The sequence below is a fragment of the Mobula birostris genome, chromosome 16 (assembly GCF_030028105.1).
Source record: "Mobula birostris isolate sMobBir1 chromosome 16, sMobBir1.hap1, whole genome shotgun sequence".
Lineage (NCBI taxonomy): Eukaryota > Metazoa > Chordata > Chondrichthyes > Myliobatiformes > Myliobatidae > Mobula > Mobula birostris.
Genome location: NC_092385.1, coordinates 34,120,131 through 34,141,110, shown reverse-complemented (window position 1 = coordinate 34,141,110; position 20,980 = coordinate 34,120,131). Strand labels below are relative to the sequence as shown.

The 20,980-nt window shown below is 41.8% G+C and overlaps 1 protein-coding gene across 1 annotated transcript in view; it reads left to right on the top strand.

Annotated features, from left to right (window-relative positions):
- suclg2 (succinate-CoA ligase GDP-forming subunit beta) overlaps window positions 1–20,980 on the top strand; it is a 380,270-nt gene that overhangs the window by 230,795 nt on the left and 128,495 nt on the right. The window contains exons 8-9 of the mRNA XM_072280534.1: window positions 696–857; window positions 14,930–15,072. Coding sequence (XP_072136635.1) covers window positions 696–857; window positions 14,930–15,072 — 305 coding nt within the window. The remainder of the gene's footprint in view (window positions 1–695; window positions 858–14,929; window positions 15,073–20,980) is intronic.

The following is a 20,980-nucleotide window of genomic DNA, read 5'->3' as shown; positions in this document are numbered from 1 at the left end:
CATTCCCATGGTCATTGAGGACTAGAGAGGTCACTGCTGATATTTTAGTGTTCTGAGGATTTAGAACTATGCCTTGAGTTTTCTTTAACTTCAAAATCTACTACAACTTTGTCAAAGGTTACTAATTTTCCAATCTTTTAGTAATTTTACTAAAGATTCAAGTTGCATTTTGAAACATCAGTGATTATTTTAAGCTATCCTTTTATCAGCCTTAATCCTTTGAATGTTGTGCTGCCCGTGCACAGCAGAATCTACATGTAGAGCAATGCATTTAAAATCTCCCTTTTGGAAAATGGGTGGTGAAGAATTGTTTGTTTTAAACCTGGCTTCCAATAATTGGGTTCTAAACTTGATTTATTTGATAAGTATATAGATCTCACATCACTTTTTTACAGACCAAAGAATGCAGGTTCCACTAAAGAAGCAGCACAATATTTTGAAAGGCAGGCTAAAAGAAACCTTTTTTTTTGCTGCTGGAGTGAAAGGGCTTTGTTATCTGTTGCATTTGGTACAAAAGTTGCTTAGGGGGTTCTCATTTTCATGTGAAATTTTAAGAATTATTTTTTAGGTTACTTAAAATAAAACATGTTCCTTTTTCCACAAGTAGTTGGTCCTATTAGAACAGATATTTATCTAATTATGAAGTGTCAAATATTTTTATATATCTTAATTTATTTTTATCCTGTCCTTTTTAGTGGTTTGCTTCGATGCCAAGATCAACTTTGATGACAATGCAGAATTCAGGCAAAAGGATATTTTTTCTCTGGACGATGTATCAGAAACTGATCCCTTGGAGTGTGAAGCAGCAAAATATGACCTTAAGTATATTGGCATGGATGGAAACATCGCTTGCTTTGGTAAGTGAAGCAATTCTGTGTGGGTTAAATTGTTTTAAAGGGTCTTTAATTCTGCAAAAGACCATAAGGCATGGGAGCAGAATTAGTCCATTTGTCCCATCAAGTCTGCTTTGCCATCCATCATGGGTTGTTTATTATTCCTTTCAACCCCATTCTTCTGCTTTTCCCAGGAAAACCTTAGACACCCTTACTAATCAAGAATCTATCAACTTTCCCTTCAAATATACTCAATGACTTGGTCTCCACAGCTGTCTGGCTAAAGAAATTCCCCCTTATTTCTGTTCTCAACGGATGCCTTTGTATTCTGGGGCTGTGAAAGATGATGTAACACACATAAAAGTTGCTGGTGAACGCAGCAGGTCAGGCAGCATCTCTAGGAAGAGGTACAGCCGACGTTTCAGGCCGAGACCCTTCGTCAGGACTAACTGAAGGAAGAGTTAGTAAGAGATTTGAAAGTGGGAGGGGGAGGGGAGATCCAAAATTAAGGAGAAGACAGGAGGGGGAGGGATGGAGCCAAGAGCTGGACAGGTCATTGGCAAAAGGGATATGAGAGGATCATAGGACAGGAGATCCGGGGAGAAAGACAAGGGGGGGGTGGAACCCAGAGGATGGGCAAGGGGTATAGTCAGAGGGACAGAGGGAGAAAAAGGAGAGAGAGAGAAAGAATGTGTGTATAAAAATAAATGGGGTACGAGGGGGAGGTGGGGCATTAGCGGAAGTTAGAGAAGTCGATGTTCATGCCATCAGGTTGGAGGCTACCCAGACGGAATATAAGGTGTTGTTCCTCCAACCTGAGTGTGGCTTCATCTTTACAGTAGAGGAGGCCGTGGATAGACATGTCAGAATGAGATGTGGAATTAAAATGTGTGGCCACTGGGAGATCCTGCTTTCTCTGGCAGACAGAGCGTAGGTGTTCAGCAAAGCGGTCTCCCAGTCTGTGTCGGGTCTCGCCAATATATAAAAGGCCACATCGGGAGCACCGGACGCAGTATATCACCCCAGCCGACTCACAGGTGAAGTGTCGCAGAGATGCCGCCTGACCTGCTGCGTTCACCAGCAACGTTTATGTGTGTTGCTTGAATTTCCAGCATCTGCAGAATTCCTGTTGTTTGAAAGATGATGTATTTGTTTATGTTAAACAAGGAGCTCCCTGATGATATTCCCAGAAGCAATTGTTTATTTTGTTTGAATAGTTGGGAAGCAAACATGTTTTAAGTTGTAGGGAAAGGGAAGAGATGGAGGGAACAAAGAGAATGCCTGTTATTGGGTGGAGGCAGTGAGAGCTGAAAGGCACAAGCCTGTGGTGCTGTTTGAGGCAGGGTGGCAAGGGCTTACTAAATGCAGACTGTGCCTTTCAAGGCAATGTAAACAGAAGGGAATGAAACAGGTCAGAAGATAGAGAGGAAAGAATGCTGAACTCGAGAGAGACAAAACACTAGTGTTCCTGGGACTAAAATAAAAGAGAAAACTGAAAATGCCCATTGGGTCAGGCTATATCATGGGGGTGGTGGGGGGGGGAAACGACATTGATATTACCACTGATGATGTATCTTAAGACTGGCCATTTCTGACACTTGGAACTTTTGCTGAATTTGTTGAGTCCTGAAAGTATAGCTTGTCGAGGCAGAAAATGAGTGGGTGGTCCTTGAGGCTTTGTTGAGCTTTGTTCTAATGGTGTTAGGGCCAAAGTTCAAGAGGTTGGAAGGGGAGCGAGATGTCAGTGGAACCTTTTCAAAAGCACAACAATGTGCTACACTATTGCCTCTGAATATGTGTAAACAACTAAGGACAACTTTCTACGAATGTGCTAATCAGAAATTTAACGCAGCTACAATTGAAGTCAGAAGTTTACATACACTTAGATTGAAGCCATTAAAACTCATTGTTTAACCACTCCGTAGATTTCATATTAAGCAAACTATAGTCTTGGCAAGACGTTGAGGACATCTACGTTGTGCATGACATGAGTAATTTTTCCAACAATTGTTTACAGACAGATTATTTCACTTTTAATTGACTATATCACAATTCCAGTGGGTCAGAAGTTTACAAACAAAATCAAAAGAAATCAGCCAAGACCTCAGAAAAAAAATTGTGGACCTCCACAAGTCTGGTTCATTCTTGGGAGCAATTTCCAAATGCCTGAAGGTACCACGTTCATCTGTACAAACAATAGAACGCAAGTATAAACACCATGGGACCACGCAGCCGTCGTACCGCTCAGGCAGGAGACGCGTTCTGTCTCCTAGAGATGAACGTACTTTGGCGCGAAAAGTGCAAATCAATCCCAGAACAACAACAAAGGACCTTGTGAAGGTGCTGTAGGAAACAGGTAGACAAGTATCTATATCCACAGGAAAACGAGTCCTATATTGACATAACCTGAAAGACTGCTCAGCAAGGAAGAAGCCATTGCTCCAAAACTGCCATAAAAAAGCCAGACTACAGTTTGCAAGTTCACATCGGACAAAGATCTTACTTTCTGGAGAAATGTCCTCTGGTCTGATGAAACAGAAATTGAACTGTTTGGCCATAATGACCGTCGTTATGTTTGGAGGAAAAAAGGTGAGGCTTGTAAGCCTAAGAACACCATCCCAACCGTGAAGCATGGGGGTGACAGCATCATGTTGTGGGGATGCTTTGCTGAAGGAGGGACTGGTGCACTTCACAAAATAGATGGCATCATGAGGAAGAAAGATTATGTGGATATATTGAAGCAACATCTCAAGATATCTGCCAGGGAGTTAAAGCTCAGTCGCAAATGGGTCTTCTAAATGGACAATGACCCCAAGCATACCTCCAAAATTGTGGCAAAATTGCTTCAGGACAACAAAGTCAAGGTATTGGAGTGGCCATCACAAAGTCCTGACCTCAATTTGATAGAAAATTTGTGGGCAGAACAGAAAAAGTGTGTGCAAGCAAGGAGGCCTACAAACCTGACTCAGTTACACCAGTTCTGTCTGAGGGATTGGAACAAAATTCCAGCAACTTACTGTGAGAAGCTTGTGGATGGCTATCCAAAACGTATGGCCCAAGTTAAACAATTTAAAGGCAATGCTACCAAATACTAACAAAGTGTATGTAAACTTCTGACCCACTGGGAATGTGATGAGAGAAATAAAAGCTGAAATAAATCATTCTCTCTACTATTGTTCTGACATTTCATATTCTTAAAATAAAGTAGTGATCCTAACTGACCTAAAACAGGGGATGTTTTCTCGGATTAAATGTCAGGAATTGTGAAAAACTGAGTTTAAATATATTTGGCTAAGGTGTAGGTAAACTTCTGACTTCAACTGTATGTGATCAAATGATACTGTAATCCCCTGAATTTATTTTTCTTTTGTGTTCTGGGATTGAATCATAATTTAGATTTTGTCTGCTGATTCTTTCCCATGTGACTTGTTTGTCAAACAGTTGATCATAGCAAAGTGTCTGGCTTCTGAGTCAAAAAGAGAAAGCATTAACCTCCACTCTGATCAATGCTTATTGCACAATCAACATTACTGCAATAGTTTCGTTCATCCTGTTGCTGTTTTGGAATCTTGCTATGCAGAATTGAAAGGTGCATTTCCTGCAATGCAGATGTTTCAATGAAAAGTATTTTTCATTTGCAATTTCTCAAGATCATGAAAGGTTTTATGTAAATATGAATTTTGTGTCATGTTATGTTTTCTCCAAATACTTTATATACTTCACAAACAAGAGAAAATCTGCAGATACTGGAAATCCAAGCAACACACACAAAATGCTGGAGGAACTCAGCAGGCCAGGCAGCATCTGTGCATCTATGGAAAAGAGTTTAGTCGACGTTTTGGGCCGAGACCCTTCAGCAAGACTGGAGAAACAAAGATGAGGAGTCAAAGTTAGAAGTTGGGGGAGGGGAGGATGAAGCACAAAGTGAAAGGTGAAACTGAGAGGGGGCTAGGAAGTTGATTGGTGAAAGAAATACAGGACTGGAGGGGTGGGGGATCTAATGGGAGAGGACAGAAGGCCATGGAAGAAAGAAAAAGAGGGAGGAACACCAGATGGAGGCAATGAGCAGGCAAGGAGATAAGGTGAGAGAGGGAAAGGGGAATGGGGAATAGAGAAGTGTGGAGGGCACTTTCAGAAGTTGGAGAAATTGCTGTTCACGCCATCAGGTTGGAGGCTACCCAGATGGAATACAAGTTGTTGCTCCTCCACTTTGAGGGTGGCCTCATTGCAATAGTAAAGGAGGCCATGGATGGACATGTCGGAATGAGAATGGGTAACTACTGGGAGATCCTGCTTTTTCCGGCAGACCGAGCATAGGTGCTTGGTGAAGTGGTCTCCCAGTCTACGTTGGATCTTGCTGATATACAAGAGGCCATAGTGGGAGCACCGGATACAGTAGATGATCCCCACAGACTCACAGGTGAAATGTCGCCTCACCTGGAAGGACTGTTTGGGGCCCTGAATGGTAGTGAGGGAGGAGATATAGGGGCAGGGTAGCACTTGTTCTGCTTGCGAGGATTAGTGCCACGTGGGATGAATCGACCAAGGAGTCATGTAAAATGCAGAATGGGGTGGGGGTGGGGGGGGGTTGTGTGGGAAAGATGTGCTTGTTGCTGGAATCCATTGGAGATGGCGGAAGTTTTGGAGAATTACGTGCTGGATGCAGAGGCTGGTAGGGTGATAGGTGTGGACAAGAGGAGCCCAATGCCTTGTGGGGTGAAGGCAGATGTGCGCGAAATGGAAGAGATGCGATTGAGGGCAGTGTTGATGGTCAAGGAAGGGAAGCCCTTTCTTTGAAGAAGGAGGACATCTCCTTTGTTCTGCAATAACATATTCCAGAATGCAGCATGCTCTGTATATACTTGTCTATTTTTGCGCAAGTAACACCTATTCATGAACAGTGCAATTTGGCAATATACTCTCAGTAGCCACTTCATTAGGTGCCTCTTGTACCTAACAAAGCGGCCACTATGTTTATCTTCGTGATCTTCTGCTGTAGCCTATTCCCCATAGGTTTGCCATGTTGTGCGTTCAGCGATGCTCTTCTGCACACCACTGTTGTAAAATGTGGTTATTTGAGTTACTGTAGCCTTCCTGTCGGCTTGAACCAGTATGGCCATTTTCTGACCTCTCTCATTAACAAGGTATTTTCACCCACAGAACTGAAGTGCTGTTTACTGGATTTTTTTTGTGTTTGATTTTGCACCATTCTCTGTGAACTCTAGAGACTGTTGTTGTAAAATTCTCAGCTGATCAGCAATTTCTGAGATTGTCCACCCTGCCTGGCGCCAACAATCATTCCACAATCATTCAATCAGATCACATTTCGTACCCATTCTGATGTTTGGTCTAAACAATAACTGAACCTCTTGTCCATGTCTGCATGCTTTTATATGTTGAGTTGCTGCTGTGTGATTGGCTTATTAGATATTTGCATAAATGAGCAGGTGTACAGGTATACCTAACAAAGTGGCAACTGATTGTAACTGGGATGTGCCATACCATTTCATGAAAACATCCTTTTAAAAGGGTGAAAAAGTGTTGAGTACAGCTTCGGGTTAATATTTACAGGGGGCAAAGGCTAAAGGATTGTTTAGGGTTCAGCGAGAACATTAGAGTTGTTAAGTAAGAATACTTATCCTTGATCTTAGGTCGTACATCTGCCATCCATTATCTTGCTACTGACAGTACTTCCAACATTATTCCATAACGCTGCATCCATTCCTGCTCACATTCTATAGTTGTGGTGCCTTCACTTCCTTACTCCATAGTATTTATTTCATTCCCTTTTTCATAGAAGAGATTAGAATCATAGTTAAAGAATACTACAGTACTGCTGGCAACATCCTTGTAAGTTTTTTCTGCACTCTGTCAATCTTAATTACATCTTTCCTCCCGGTGGAACTGCACACAATACTCCAAATTAGGCCTCACCAATCCTTTATACAATATCAACATGACATCCCAGCTTCTGTATTCAGTACTTTGATTTATGAAGGTCAATGTGCCAAAAGCTGTTTTTACAATACTATCTACCTTTAACATCACTTTCAAGGAATGATCAGAATCAGAATCAGGTTTATTATCACTGGCATGTGTCGTGATAATTGTTAACCGAGCAACAGCAGTTCAATGCAATACATAATATAGAAGAAAGAAAAAATTAATAATAAAATAATATAATAAGTAAATCAATTATAGTATACATCTATTGAATAGATTAAAAATCGTGCAAAAAAACAGAAATAGTATATATTAAAGAAGTGAGGTAGTGTTCAAGAGTTCAATGTCCATTTAGGAATTGGATGGCAGAGGGGAAGAAGCTGTTCCTGAATCACTGAGTGTGTGCCTTCAGGTTTTTCCACTTCCTACCTCAAAGGTTCAAAGGTCCAATTTAATGTCAGAGAAATGTATACAACAGCGGTCCCCAACTACCGGGCCGCAAAGCCTGTGCTACCGGGCTGCGAGGAAACAATATGAGTCAGCTGCACCTTTCCTCATTCCCTGTCACGCACTGTTGAACTTGAACATAGGGTTGCCAACTGTCCCGTATTTGCCAGGACATCCCGTACATTGGGCTAAATTGGTTTGTCCCATATGGGAGTGCCCTTGTCTCGTATTTCCCCGCTAAGGTAGAGCGTTCCTATGAAACCTTTCGTGCTGAAATGGCATAAAGTGAAGAAGCAATTACCATTAATTTTATGGGAAAATTTTTTGCCCAGACCCAAAAAATAACCTACCAAATCATACCAAATAACACATTAAACCGAAAATAACACTAACATATAGTAAAAGCAGGAATGATATGATAAATACTGAGCCTATATGAAGTAGAAATAATGTATGTACAGTATAGTTGGGAAGATTAAGCCAAAACCGATTTGTGGGGGAAAAAATCAGCACGTACGAGCGTGCGCATGCGTCACACATGTGCACACAGGTGCCCGTGCAAGGCTTCATGGTCATGGTAGTCTTTCCTGGGGTAACACAAGTGTCCCAGGATCTGACTGCTAACTTTATCCCTTATTTGGGAGCGAGAAAGTTGGCAACCCTAACTGTAAAAAACATGTTGAGGTGAGTTTAAGCCTACTTGAACACCATCCCCCCCCCGCCCCCGGTCGGCCGGTCTGCAAGAACATTGTCAATACTAAACCGGTCCACGGTGCAAAAAAGCTTGGGGACCCCTGGTATACAATACACACCCTGAAATGCTTTTTCTTCGCAAACATCGACAAAAACAGAGGACTGCCCCAAAGAATGGACGACAATTAAACGTAAGAACCCCAAAGTGCCCCCCCCCGAGTATAAGCAGCAGCAAGCAGCAATTCCCCCCTCCCCCCACTGGCAAAAAAAAAGCACCACCACCGAGCACTCAAACGTGAGCAAAGCAATAGCAAAGACACAGACTGTAGTTACCCCAAAGGTTTCGCATTTCATCCGGCATTTGACATACCACAAGTTCTCTCTCTCCCTAATAAGGGAGAAGGAGATGTCTCTGTTTGTCCCCAGCAACCGGGGAGACATAACAAACAACTCGCTGGTTTGCGATGTTAAAAGTCTGTTACGTTGCTTTTTTCGAGCTCTGTGCCTGAAGATCGCAAAGATCCTGGGTCTTTGGGCACACAGCAGTAGATTTTCCGACTCCCCCGATGACACACAGGTCTTCTGCCATGACACCGACCTTCAATCCGCCCGTCTCCAGAGCCCCGAGATCTTAGGCTTCCAAATCCGAGCCGGATTCTCAGGCTGAACCCTTGGCATGCCGAACAACAGCCAGTCCTGAAACCCTGAGACCGGGTCCCATTCCCACAAAGAACCGAAGTCAGCGTGTGACTCCAGGTCAGGGTCTTCAAAAGAACTCTGAAAGGGACAAATAAATATATTAAAGATAGAAATAGAGCTGTTAACGAAGATGCAAGCAAAGGAGTCGCTGTTTATCGCCATCTTGACTTCGCTCTGCCTCCGTGTCCCTGATGGTAACAGTGAGAAAAGCGCATGCCCTGGGTGCTGGAGGCCCTTCTGCGACACCACTCCTTGAAGATGTCCTGGGTACCTTGTAGGCCAGTACCCAAGATGGATCCGACTAAATTTACAACCCTTTGCAGCTTCTTTTGGCCCTGTGCAGTAGCACCCCCCCTGCCCCCCAAATACCAGACTGTGATGCAGTCTGTCAGAATGCTCTCCACAGTGCATCTACAGAAGTTTTTGAGTGTATTTGTTGACATACCAAATCTCTTCAAATTCCTAATAAAGAATAGTCGCTGTCTTGCCTCCTTTATAACATCATTGATATGTTGGGACCAGGTTAGCTCCTCAGAGATTTTGACACCCAGAAACTTGGAGCTGCTCACTCTCTTCACTTCTGATCCCTCTATGAGGATTGGTGTGAATTCCTTCGTCTTACCCTTCCTGAAGAACACAATCATCTCTTACGTCCTATTGACACTGAGTGTAAGGTTGTGGCTGCGACACCACTCCACTGGTTGGCATATCTCGCTTCTTTATGCCCTCTTGTCACCCTTTGAGACTCTACCAACAATGGTTGTATCATCAGCAAATTTATAGATGGTATTTGAGAAATGCATAGCCAAACAGTCATGGGTATAGAGAAAGTAGAGCAGTGGGCTAAGCACACACCCCTGAGGTGCGCCAGTGTTGATCGTCAGCAAGGATGCAATGTTATCACCAATCCACACAGATTGTGGTCTTCTAGTTAGAAAGATGAAGATCCAATTGCAGAGGGAGATACAGAGGCCCAGGTTCTGTAACTTCTCATCAGGATTGTGGGAATGATGGTATTAAATGCTGAGCTGTAGTCGATGAACAACATTCTGACATAGGTGTTTTGTGTTGTCCAGGTGGTCTAAAGCTGTGTGAAGAGCCATTGAGATTGCGTCTGCCGTTGACCTATTGTGGCGATAAGCAAATTGCAATGGGTCCAGGTCCTTCCTGAGGCAGGATTTCAGTATAGTCATGACCAACCTCTCAAAGCATTTTATCACCGTAGGTGTGAGTGCTACCGGGCGATAGTCATTAAGGCAACTCACATTATTCTTCTTAGGCATTAGTATAATTGTTTCCTTGTTGAAGCAAGTAGGAACTTCCGCCCGTAGCAGTGAGAGGATTCCCAGATCCATCTGTTCTACTGCATCCCTCAGTGCTCTGTCGTTCACAGTGTAAGTCGTACCTTGGTTTGTCATCCCAAAGTTCAAGACTTTACACTTATGGAATTTAATGCAGAGCTGCCACTTTTCAACCGATTTTTCCAGCTGGTCTAGATCCCACTCCAAGCTTTGTTTGCCTTCTTTGCTGTCCACTATGCCTCCAATTTTGGTGTCATCCACAAATTTGCTGAGCCAGTTTACCACATTATCATCCAAATTATTGATCTTGATGACATACAACGACAGACCTGGCATAGATCCCTGCGGCACATTACTAGTCAGAGACCTCCATTCGGCGAGGCAGTCATCTACTACCACTCTGGCTTCTTCCACGAAGCTAATGTCAAATCCAATTTCTTACCTCATCCTGAATACTGGAGACTGAACCTTCTTGATCAACCTCCCATGCAAGATTTTGTCAGAAAGGCCTTGCTAAACTCCGTGTAGCCAATGTCCACTGCCATGTCTTCATCAACTTTCCTGTTAACTGCCTTGTAAACTCAATATATTACATATCTACCAAGTTACTGATCTGCTATTGGTGTAGGCTGAACTCTCCAACACATCCTATTTCCTTTAAATAGTTATTTAGGGTAGGAGGTTAACTTGGTGCCAATGTCACGAGAGAAGAAATGGGACAGGATTTCTTCACCCCCTTCACTTTATTTCCTATTTTTGTCATTTTTCTGAGTCCAGCCACTTTGTGTAATAAATACCTTGTACTTTCAACACTCTGTTTTGTGGTTCTCTTTTTCGCACCACAAAGTAAAGCTTCCTTTCCCTGAAGATTTGGAAAATTCATTCTATCTTACGTTTGCTGAGGACAGCTCAGAAATTGGTGTGAAATGTATTTTAGAGTCTATGTTTTACTTTAAATAGTGAAACACAGGACCCAACTCTGTATGAGCCAGGTTGAGAAAGAAGATGCAACCTGGGACAAATAGCTGAAGGATAAAAGTGCATGCCATTTTTCTTTTCTCTGCTAAGGCCTTGGGTAATATATATGAGGGTCTCCTATTGATGAATGTTAATGGGTCAGGATTCTTTAAGTGCCAGCCTGTGTTCAATGATCCATAACATTGAGATGACACTCACCATTCATCTCAAAACTCCGTGCAAAATATGAAGACCTTCATGCCAATCTGAATAATATCTTCAGTCCTCAACATTCCCTCTGTTATAGTTCCTCTCCTAACAATTTTCAATACTACCTTAGAAGCTCAGCTGGCTACCATTTTGACTGTGGGCAAAGCCACCATTGACAGGATTTTTAGATTGTGACTTCACTCATGATGTTTTTAGAGCAGAACCATGCCCGCTGATCCAGGGAAATAGCTTTTGATTTCACCGCTAAAGCTGATAAAGGTGCCAAATTAGTAACAAGAAACCCAAGTGTTAAGTGTTGCCTGTGGCCCATGTCCTTAGAATCTGAGGAAGCATTCAAACCTCAATGGACTCTCATCATATATGACCCTGCTACGAAAGAAGAAGTAGAGTAGCATGGCGTGATATGTTGATGGAGGTGTTGCTCATTTTATGTGGTCAAACAGAATGGAGCTCATAACATAAACATTCACAATCATCATCCATTTCAGTGATGTGTGTTTTATAACAGGTTTCTCAGTAAGTTAAAACACCCAATATATAGATCCTCAATAAAGCATTTTAGAAGCATTAAAGCATTTTAATACATCTAATGTTTTTAAAAGCAATAAAATAATTTACCAGTTCCCGTGGTTACCTTGACTATTCCTCTTCCCATCCTATCTCCTGTAAAAGTGCTATTCCTTTTTCTCAGTTCCTTTGCCTCCACCGCATCTCTACACTAGGACGTGGCTTTTCATTGTGGCATCATCTCCCACAACTTCTGATATCTCCAGAGGGATTCTACCACTAAACATATCTTCCCCCACCCCACCCCCCCCCCCGCCACCAACTTTCCACAAGAATCACTCCCACGGTGATTCCCTTGTCCAGTCATCTCTCCCCTCTAAACTTAGCGCTGCAAGTGCCTCCCTAGCCTCCATTCAGGGCCCCAAACAGTCCTTCCAGGTAAGGCAACACTTAATGTGTAAATCAGCTGGTGTCATCTAAGGTGCCTGGTGCTCCCGATGCAGCCTCTACATTGGTGAGACCTGTCGTAAGTTGGGCGACTGCTTCGTCAAGCACCTCTGCACCATCTGCCAAATCCAGAACATCCCGATGGCCAAACATTTTAATACTGATTCTCATTCCCATTCCCGTTCTGATATGTTGGTCCATGGCCTCCTCATGTGCCAAGATGAGGCCACCCTCAGGGTAGAGGAGCAACACCGTATATTCTATCTGGATTGCCTCCAACCTGATGGCATGAACATTGATTCCTTCTTCTAGTAAAAGAATTGTCCCTCCCCCTCCTCTCTTCCTCTATTCCCCATTCTGACCTTTTACCTCTTCTCACCGGCCTATCACTTACCCTCGGTACTCTCCTTCCCTTTCTCCCATGGCCCGCTCTCCTCTCCTATCTGATTTCTTTTCCTCCAGCACTTTATCTTCCCCACCCACCTGTCTTCCCCATCACCTTCCAACTAGCTTCCTCCCCCATCTTTTTTATTCTGGAGCCTTCCCCCTTCGTTATCAATCCTGGAGAAGAGTCTCGGCCCAAAATGTTGACTGTTTATTCACTTCTGTAGATGCTGTCTGACCTGTTGAGTTCCTCCAGCATTTTGTGTGTTATTTTAGAAGTGTTTCCTCTGCACGGGTACAATCTCTTCTATTTTCCCATGTGGGAGGTATTGCTGCTGTCTGCTGCCGTCTTTGCTGACCTGATATGTCCTCCGAATAACAATTCTTATGATTCACCCATCACTGCAGACATATTGCCCATTAAGCAAATAAGATTTGCAAGAAGCAGGAAGATGTGAATTTTGCAAAACGCCAAAACACATCTTGAAGTATTTCAAAGCAGCTCAGTGTTCAGCCAAGTATTAAAGGAAAACTTATCTGTCACATCAGCAGGTATGAGCAACATCCTAAGTGAATATTTCTAGCTACTATTCATAAGGAAGAGAATGCAGAGGTTAAAGAATTAGGGGAGGAATATTTTAGAATATGTCTGTGCCAGGAAGAAAGAAATGCCAGCAATAATGGCACATATTACGGTGGATAACGATGGTATTTTTCTCAGGATGCAAATGGAAGCAAGGAAGGAGATATGCTCTGGCTAGGATAAAGAGTTTTGAAACAACATTAGCAATTATTCGGATTTTTTTATCACACGTACGTTTTAACATACAGTGAACAACCAACATACCCAAGAATGTGCCGGGGGCCATCCGCAAGTGTCTCCACACATCCTCCACCAACACAGCATGCTCACAGTGTTCAGCAGAACAGCAGAAGTCACAACAATAGAACAACACAAGACAGCAGCAGCAAGATAAGCAACTTCCCCACGCCTTTGCACGCAGAGACAAGCCTCCAAACCCAGGACAGACCACCTCAGGGCCTCCAGTACTTCTCCCTAGACTCTCAGACTCGCAGACACTGGGGCTCCAATCTCCTGTCCCTGGACCAGACTTGCAGAGTCAAACTTCAGGCTTTCTACCACCGGACTCGCTAAGCAGAGTTCAATCTTAAGCTTTGCCCTCAGGACTTTGCCGACCTCTGCATATCAACCCCAGGACCTGTTGATCATGGGTTTGAACTTTAAGCCTCAACTTATGGAGTTCCATTGACCTCCGATCCTGGTGACCTAGGATTGCTGGTAGCTGATTTCCTGCTTCTAGGTGATAGAAGCCATGCATTTGCAATGGTGCTAGGGAAGTGAGTTACTGCAGTACATCTAGTTGGTGGTGTAGGCTGCAATTTTGTTTGTTTAGTTGCAGACAGAAAGAAATTTTAAGGTAATGAATGTGACAGTCAAGTAAACTGCTTTGTTCTAGATGCTTTTCAAGTGTTCCTGGAGCTGCATTCATCAGACTCGTGTCTTTTGCAAATTGTAGAAATGCTGTGGATGATAGGAAGCTGTCGCCAGCTGTGGAATATACAGCCTTTGCATTGCTCTTGTAGTCACAGTACGTGTGCTGCTGCTATAATGCTTGTTTAAATCAGTCATTATGCCTTTAAGGGGTTCCCATCCTGGGTTCCATGGACCCCTTGGTTAATGGTAGGGGTCTATGGCATAAAAACGATTGGTATCCCTGCCTCAGATGTTGATTGGAAGTAAAGACATTTACTGTCAAATGGAGATTATATTATATTCCCTGGCATTTTTTCTAAAAGGGAGTGTATTTGTCACGTTCCATCCCAAATCTGGATATTGTCCAGGACCTGTTCAATGTGGGTGCAAACCACATGACACACAGTAAGTTCATATGCAAAACACCAAAATCCTAAATGGACCCTCGAAGTGCAGGAAGCTAATTTAAATAAAATGTTTTTAATTTTCGAACTTGATATGACATGCAGCATTCACCAAAAATTTTGACAATTGAGATAGGCTTGTATTTGCTGCTAACCTCTGTCAAGTCTACAAACGTAGAAAATATATTCTAGCCTGATTAAACTTCCAGGCAACTATAGAAGTGCTTTTTGTACAGTCAAACCTTCATTTGCAAGCTGTATTTGTTTACATCAATTTATCTTTATTTTACTTGGAAAAACATGTTTCTCATAATCAGAAAGGAATCGTTAATGCATTTCTATTAAACAAGTATTGTTGAAACTTGTTGAATAAGATGCTTGTGTTTGTTGGTAGTAACAGCATGAAACTCGGTAAATCTTGAAGCTCCATCTTTCACTTAAGGCCCCCATCATAGTCACAGCTGCTAAACCCACAGAAATATTCATAATAATGCTGGTCTGTACATCTTTTTGACATTATTTTTCCCTTGTGTATTATAAATTGATGATTTGTCAAATTGTAAAAGATCATGCCTCTCTTGTAAACAGTTAATGGAGCCGGTCTTGCAATGGCTACGTGCGATATCATCGATCTTCATGGAGGGAAGCCAGCAAACTTCCTTGACCTGGGCGGTGGTGTGCAAGAGAATCAAGTGTACCAAGCATTTAAGCTGCTTACTGCAGACCCAAGAGTAAGACATCATATTTCAATACAGAACAATTTTTTTTTGGCAATATGAGCGGATTGAGAAACATTATAGTTTTCCCAGTGTAATTTATTTTATTTATTTAAGATTTTATAAAGTTTGAATATAAAATGAACTTATTTCCATGACAGACAATGATTTTCTGATTATTTGTTTAACCCAAGGTTGCTGATTTGGACATTTATGTATTCACATCTCGTTTATTTGAATGTTCCAGGTGTGAACCATCTGCATAGATTTTGTTTTATACCAATCGAAGGAATAAAACACAAGTGCAATAGTTTTCCTACAACACTGAAAAACTGATCAATCTAACTTTCTTTTCCTAAATGTATGCAGTAACTTTATTTGACTTGAGGTGTTCCAGGTTTTCAATCAACTCTTTTTCATTTTACAATGAATTCTTGTGTATAAAGATTTTCCATTACTTGTTCAGACTATGATTCAAGTCAAGTCAAGTCACTTTTAATTGTCATTTTGACCATAACTGCTGGTACAATACACAGTAAAAACAAGACAACGTTTTTCAGGACCATGGTGCTACATGAAACAATACAAAAACTACACTGAACTACGTAAAACCACACAAAAACTACACTAGACAACAGACCTACCCAGGACTGCATAAAGTGCACAAAACAGTGCAGGCATTGTAATAAATAATAAACAAGACAATAGGCACAGTAGAGGGCAGTAGGTTGGTGTCAGTCCAGGCTCTGGGTATTGAGGAGTCTGATGGCTTGGGGGAAGAAACTGTTACATAGTCTGGTCATGAGAGCCGGAATGCTTCAGTGCCTTTTGTCAGATGGCAGGAGGGAGAAGAGTTTGTATGTGGGGTGCGTGGGGTCCTTCATAATGCTGTTTGCTTTACGGATGCAGCGTGTGGTGTAAATGTCTGTAATGGCGGGAAGAGAGACCCCGATGACCTTCACAGCTGACTTCACTACCCACTGCAGGGTCTTGCGATCCGGGATGGTGCAATTTCCGAATGAGGCAGTGATGCAACTGCTCAAGATGCTCTCAATACAACCTCTGTAGAATGTGGTGAGGATGGGGGGTGGGAGATGGATGTTTCTCAGCCTTCGCAGAAAGTAGAGACGCTGCTGGGCTTTCTTTGCGATGGAGCTGGTGTTGAAGGACCAGGTGGGATTCTCTGCCAGGTGAACACCAAGAAATTTGGTGCTCTTAATGATCTCTATGGAGGAGTCGTTGATGTTCAGCGGAGAGTGATCGCTCCGTGTCCTCCTGAAGTCAACAACCATCTTTTTTGTTTTGTTCACATTCAGAGATAGGTTGTTGGCTCTGCACCAGTCCATTAGCCACTGCACCTCCTCTCTGTATACTGACTCATCGCTCTTGCTGATGAGATCCACCATGGTCGTCTCATTGGTGAACTTGATGATGTGATTCGAGCTGTGTGTTCCAGCACAGTTGTGGGTCAGCAGAGTGAACAGCAGTGGACTGAGCACACAGCCCTGGGGGGACCCCGTGCTCAATGTGATGGTGTTGGAGATGCTGCTTCCAATCCGGACTGACTGAGGTCTCCCACTCAGCAAGTCTAGGATCCAGTTGCAGAGGGCGGTGTTCAGGCCCAGCAGTTTCAACTTTCCAGTCAGTTTCTGAGGAATGATTGTGTTGAATGCTGAACTGAAGTCTATGAACAGCATTCGAATGTACGTGTCTTTTTGTCCAGGTGGGTTAAGGCCAGGTGGAGGGTGATGGCAATGGCATCATCTGTTGAACAGTTGGGGTGCTATGCGAACTGCAGGGGGTCCAGTGAGGGGCGCAGCAAGGTCTTGATGTGCCTCATGACGAGCCTCTGGAAACACTTTATGATGATGGATGTGAGTACAATAGTACGGTAGTTGTTGAGGCAGGACTCTGAAGACTTCTTCGGCACGGGGACGAAGGTGGCGGCCTTGACGCACGTAGGAACGACGACGCTGCTCAGGGAGATGTTGAAGATGTCAGTGAGAATCTCTGCTAGCTGGTCTGCACATCCTCTAAGCACTCTGCCAGGAATATTGTCTCGTCCAGCAGCCTTCCGTGGGTTGACCCTGCACAGGGTTCTCCTCACATTGGCCACGGTAAGACACAGCACCTGGTTATTTGGAGGAGGGGTGGTCTTCCTCACCGCCACATCATTTTCCGCCTCAAAACAAGCATAGAAGTTGTTCAACGCATCTGGGAGGGAGTCATCACCAGCACAAGCAGGTGGTGTTGTCTTGTAGTTGGTGATGTCCTGAATGCCCTTCCCCATGCACCGCATGTCGCCGCTGTCCTGGTAGTGACTGTGGATTTGCTGGGCGTGTGCACGCTTTGCCTCTCTGATGGCTCGGGACAGTTTGGCTCTCGCTGTTGTTAGGGCTGCCTTGTCGCCTGCTCTGAAGGTGGAGTCACGGATCCTCAGCAGCGCACGCACCTCCACGGTCATCCATAGCTTCTGGTTAGCGCGTGTAATGATGGTCCTGGCCACAGTGATGTCATCAATGCACTTGCTGATGTAGCTAGTCACAGATTACGTGCACTCCTCTAAGTTGGTAGAGTAGCCATCGGTTGCAGCCTCCCTGAACATGTGCCAATCAGTGTGCTCAAAGCATTAATGCCTTGTTAAATTATGCTCAAGATACAAAATATATTGTAGTTCTTCCTCCAATTTCAGCAGCAGATTAAGAAATTTACTAAAAATATATTGATTGGGGTGAATGCAAAAACCGCCGCTAACACCTTTCCTTAAAAGTGTGCAGTGGCCAATGCTTTCTACATATTTTATAGTTAATTCCAATAGAGACATACATTAATTTTAAAAAGCTGTAGGATGATGCTCAGTGCTGTTTAAAAATAACAATTATGTAACAGGGCTGATGTTTACTGGGAAAGAATGTGGCATCAAATGAATTACTGCTTTGTATACAATAGCTTTATAACAGTGAATGTGATACCAATATGAAACGAAGAGATGCCCTTCGTTCTCCTGGTTCCTTATAGTTCCCCATAATAGGGAAAATTGTTGAACAAAGTAATGATAAAAATGAGTCTTTATGATCTTGTATTGCATAAGGTTTGCTAATTGATATTTCTGTCTATAATAGCCAAAGAATGGCCAGTACACTATGAATATTGCATATACTTTGACAGCATTCTTGTTCAAGATACTCCAATACAAGTATTATTAAATTGCAGCCTTAACTATTTCTGGAGAACGAAGAATAAAGATATAAATAGCACCAAGGTGAAAGAAACCTTGTAATATAATGAGGTATGTCAATAAGTAAGGATTGTGTGAAATGAATTTTGAAAGCAATGTAGCTCCACACTCTTTAGATTTTTAGTAAAAAAAGGGGTAAATAACTGAGGAGTGATAATTTCAATGAGTTGTTAAAAGGTTTAAGTTAAGCTGATTAGAATCAATAGTTAGTTGGTCAGACAGCAGCTGAACAATTGGAAGGACAGCTTAAACATTACTTGCGGCGGGGGGGGGGGGGGTAGGAAAGCCATCCAAAACGAGAGGATGAATACATATATATTAGACTAAAACTGGGAAAAGGAGGCTTATGATAAAGGCTATAATTTAGTACAACCTGAAAGTGAAAAGTGCAGAACTAAGTAAGTACATAAGAGAAGCAAAGAGATAATATGGCAATAAGTAAGTGAGTAATATACAAAGGAACTTAGAAGTCTCTTTTTCTAAACAGTAAACGTCAATTGGAAGAGATTGCTGGTTTGCAAAGTTAGATAACTATTTGCACCATGAAAGTTTGTCAATTAAACAACCACATGAATCTATGGAATTACTTTATGTCTGAGTTCCCTCCATAAAGTATCTTCCGTCATCTATCATATAAAATTATTTCATAGTGATTGCTACTGCAAAGACTTGCAAGAGGGAATACTGTACTGAGATTTCAATCTTTGCTGGCTGGGATCATTTTTCTATCTCCTTTATAGTTAATCCTCCTTCTATAATATTGGAGACTGGAATGTTTTGTAACACTGCTAAACCATCTAAGCAGAATTTGAAATATTTATCAGCCTTTCAAATCATTCCTTTGGAAGTGAAGTGAATTCCTGTCTTTTTTAAAATGTCATTGCTACCTATGTCACTACAGTTTATTTGCTCTAGTTCTATTTTCCAAAGAGTATGTAGCATTGTTACTCTTCTTTTCAAAATGTACTACCTCACAGTTGCTAATTCTGCAGCATATTTAGGTCAAATGTTATTGTATCTGCTTCTGTAGTGAATATAATTTAATGACATCTGCAATTTTTAAATAAAATTTTAGTTATGCATCTGATTTAATAATGTAACTGATCCTTAAGATAACATTTTTTCCTCAATCAACCATTTGAGTAGCTTCCTCTCATCCTTGATCTCGGATTTTATTTCCACTTGCTATTCATCTATCTAGTTGTGCCTGTCTCCACATGTCTTACTCTAGTCATGAATCTGCAGCTTGGTACCTTATTGAAGCTCTTTTGAGAATAGTGATGTGTTATAACCGTTATATTACTCTTGTCTTCTGTTCTCATTTTTACTTCGTGTAATTTACAAGGCTTGTCAGCCATTATCTCTATTATTTTTTTCAATTTTTCGATAGATTTTGATTACATCAATGAATAGGGAGTCAAATTTCTTTCCTGTAAAAGCAGCAACATCCAGGACAAGAATTTGGTGCCAGTGGTAGGTCAACCATACTTGCATCTGGTCTTCATGGTAACTTTGTCAAGGTCTGCTGGAATGAACTGGCTCCCCAAGGATAACATGGAGCAAAATGAGGGCTGGTGCAATGGCAAGCATTGCATGATATAAAATTGTCATGTAGACAGACAAAAATAGATCTCTCAAACCAAGCTGTCTGAAAGAAAATTTGATAGTGGCTAAATCATATTACCAGTCTCAGTTGACTGCTGAGTACATTGAATGTTTCCTTCAAATGCTAATAAAAATTAATGAAACAAAACTTATGAAGATGTAAAAATGTATTGAATTGAACCATTTATAAAAAAAAACCTAACTAAATTACAGCTTCATCAATTCAAAAAAAAATCACCATATTCACCTAAATTGCCTTGCATTCAAATCAATGGACTGACTTGAAATAGTAAATTATATTAAAAATTGGACTTTTCAGTATATCTCTGCATAATAAGTACTTTCTAAATTCTGGTGCAGATTGTACATTTCAACATCTTCATATTGCAGTATTGTAATAAATTTGACGTTCAGAATATTTTGTCATCCAAGATATACTTACTGAAAAAGATATGTCGTGTCAGGGACTGGACAATCCTAATCACACTTTGAAGACTAAATATTCATTGATACCAGAAATGATGTGATAGCTCAATTTTAAATACTTCAGAGTAGTTGCTGAATAGCTAATATTCAGTAAATGACTACTGAAAAGTTTTATCACCTTTGTCTTTCAAGGCATTCATTTTCTGTAGTCATTACTCAGAACTGATGTCCCATTTCAAGCATTCTGTACCTTTTACATACCCCATTACCTCTGTCCTTTTCTGTTGTATATGTAACACAGGAAGGCTTTTTCATGCTTTTCACCATCTCTCTGGAGGTGCTGATTTAGGGGTTGATCCACACTCACTCATTCAGGGGCTTCTGTCTGTCGTGGCTCAATTGTGACCTGCTGATGAATTTTATTAAAATTGAACACATTTATGATATGTTGATGTTTAAAAATTATATAAACTGAACATGAAATTTCTTCTGTCATTCAGCCACCACATTTTGGATGATTAAATTTTTTATTTTGAAATGAGACAAGGCATTTTAATAATTCTGCTTTGTGATAATTCTCTTATATTTGAATTAATTGAATTCCTTTATAGGAATCAAGTCCAAATTTTATTGCATGGTATTCCAACTTACCCA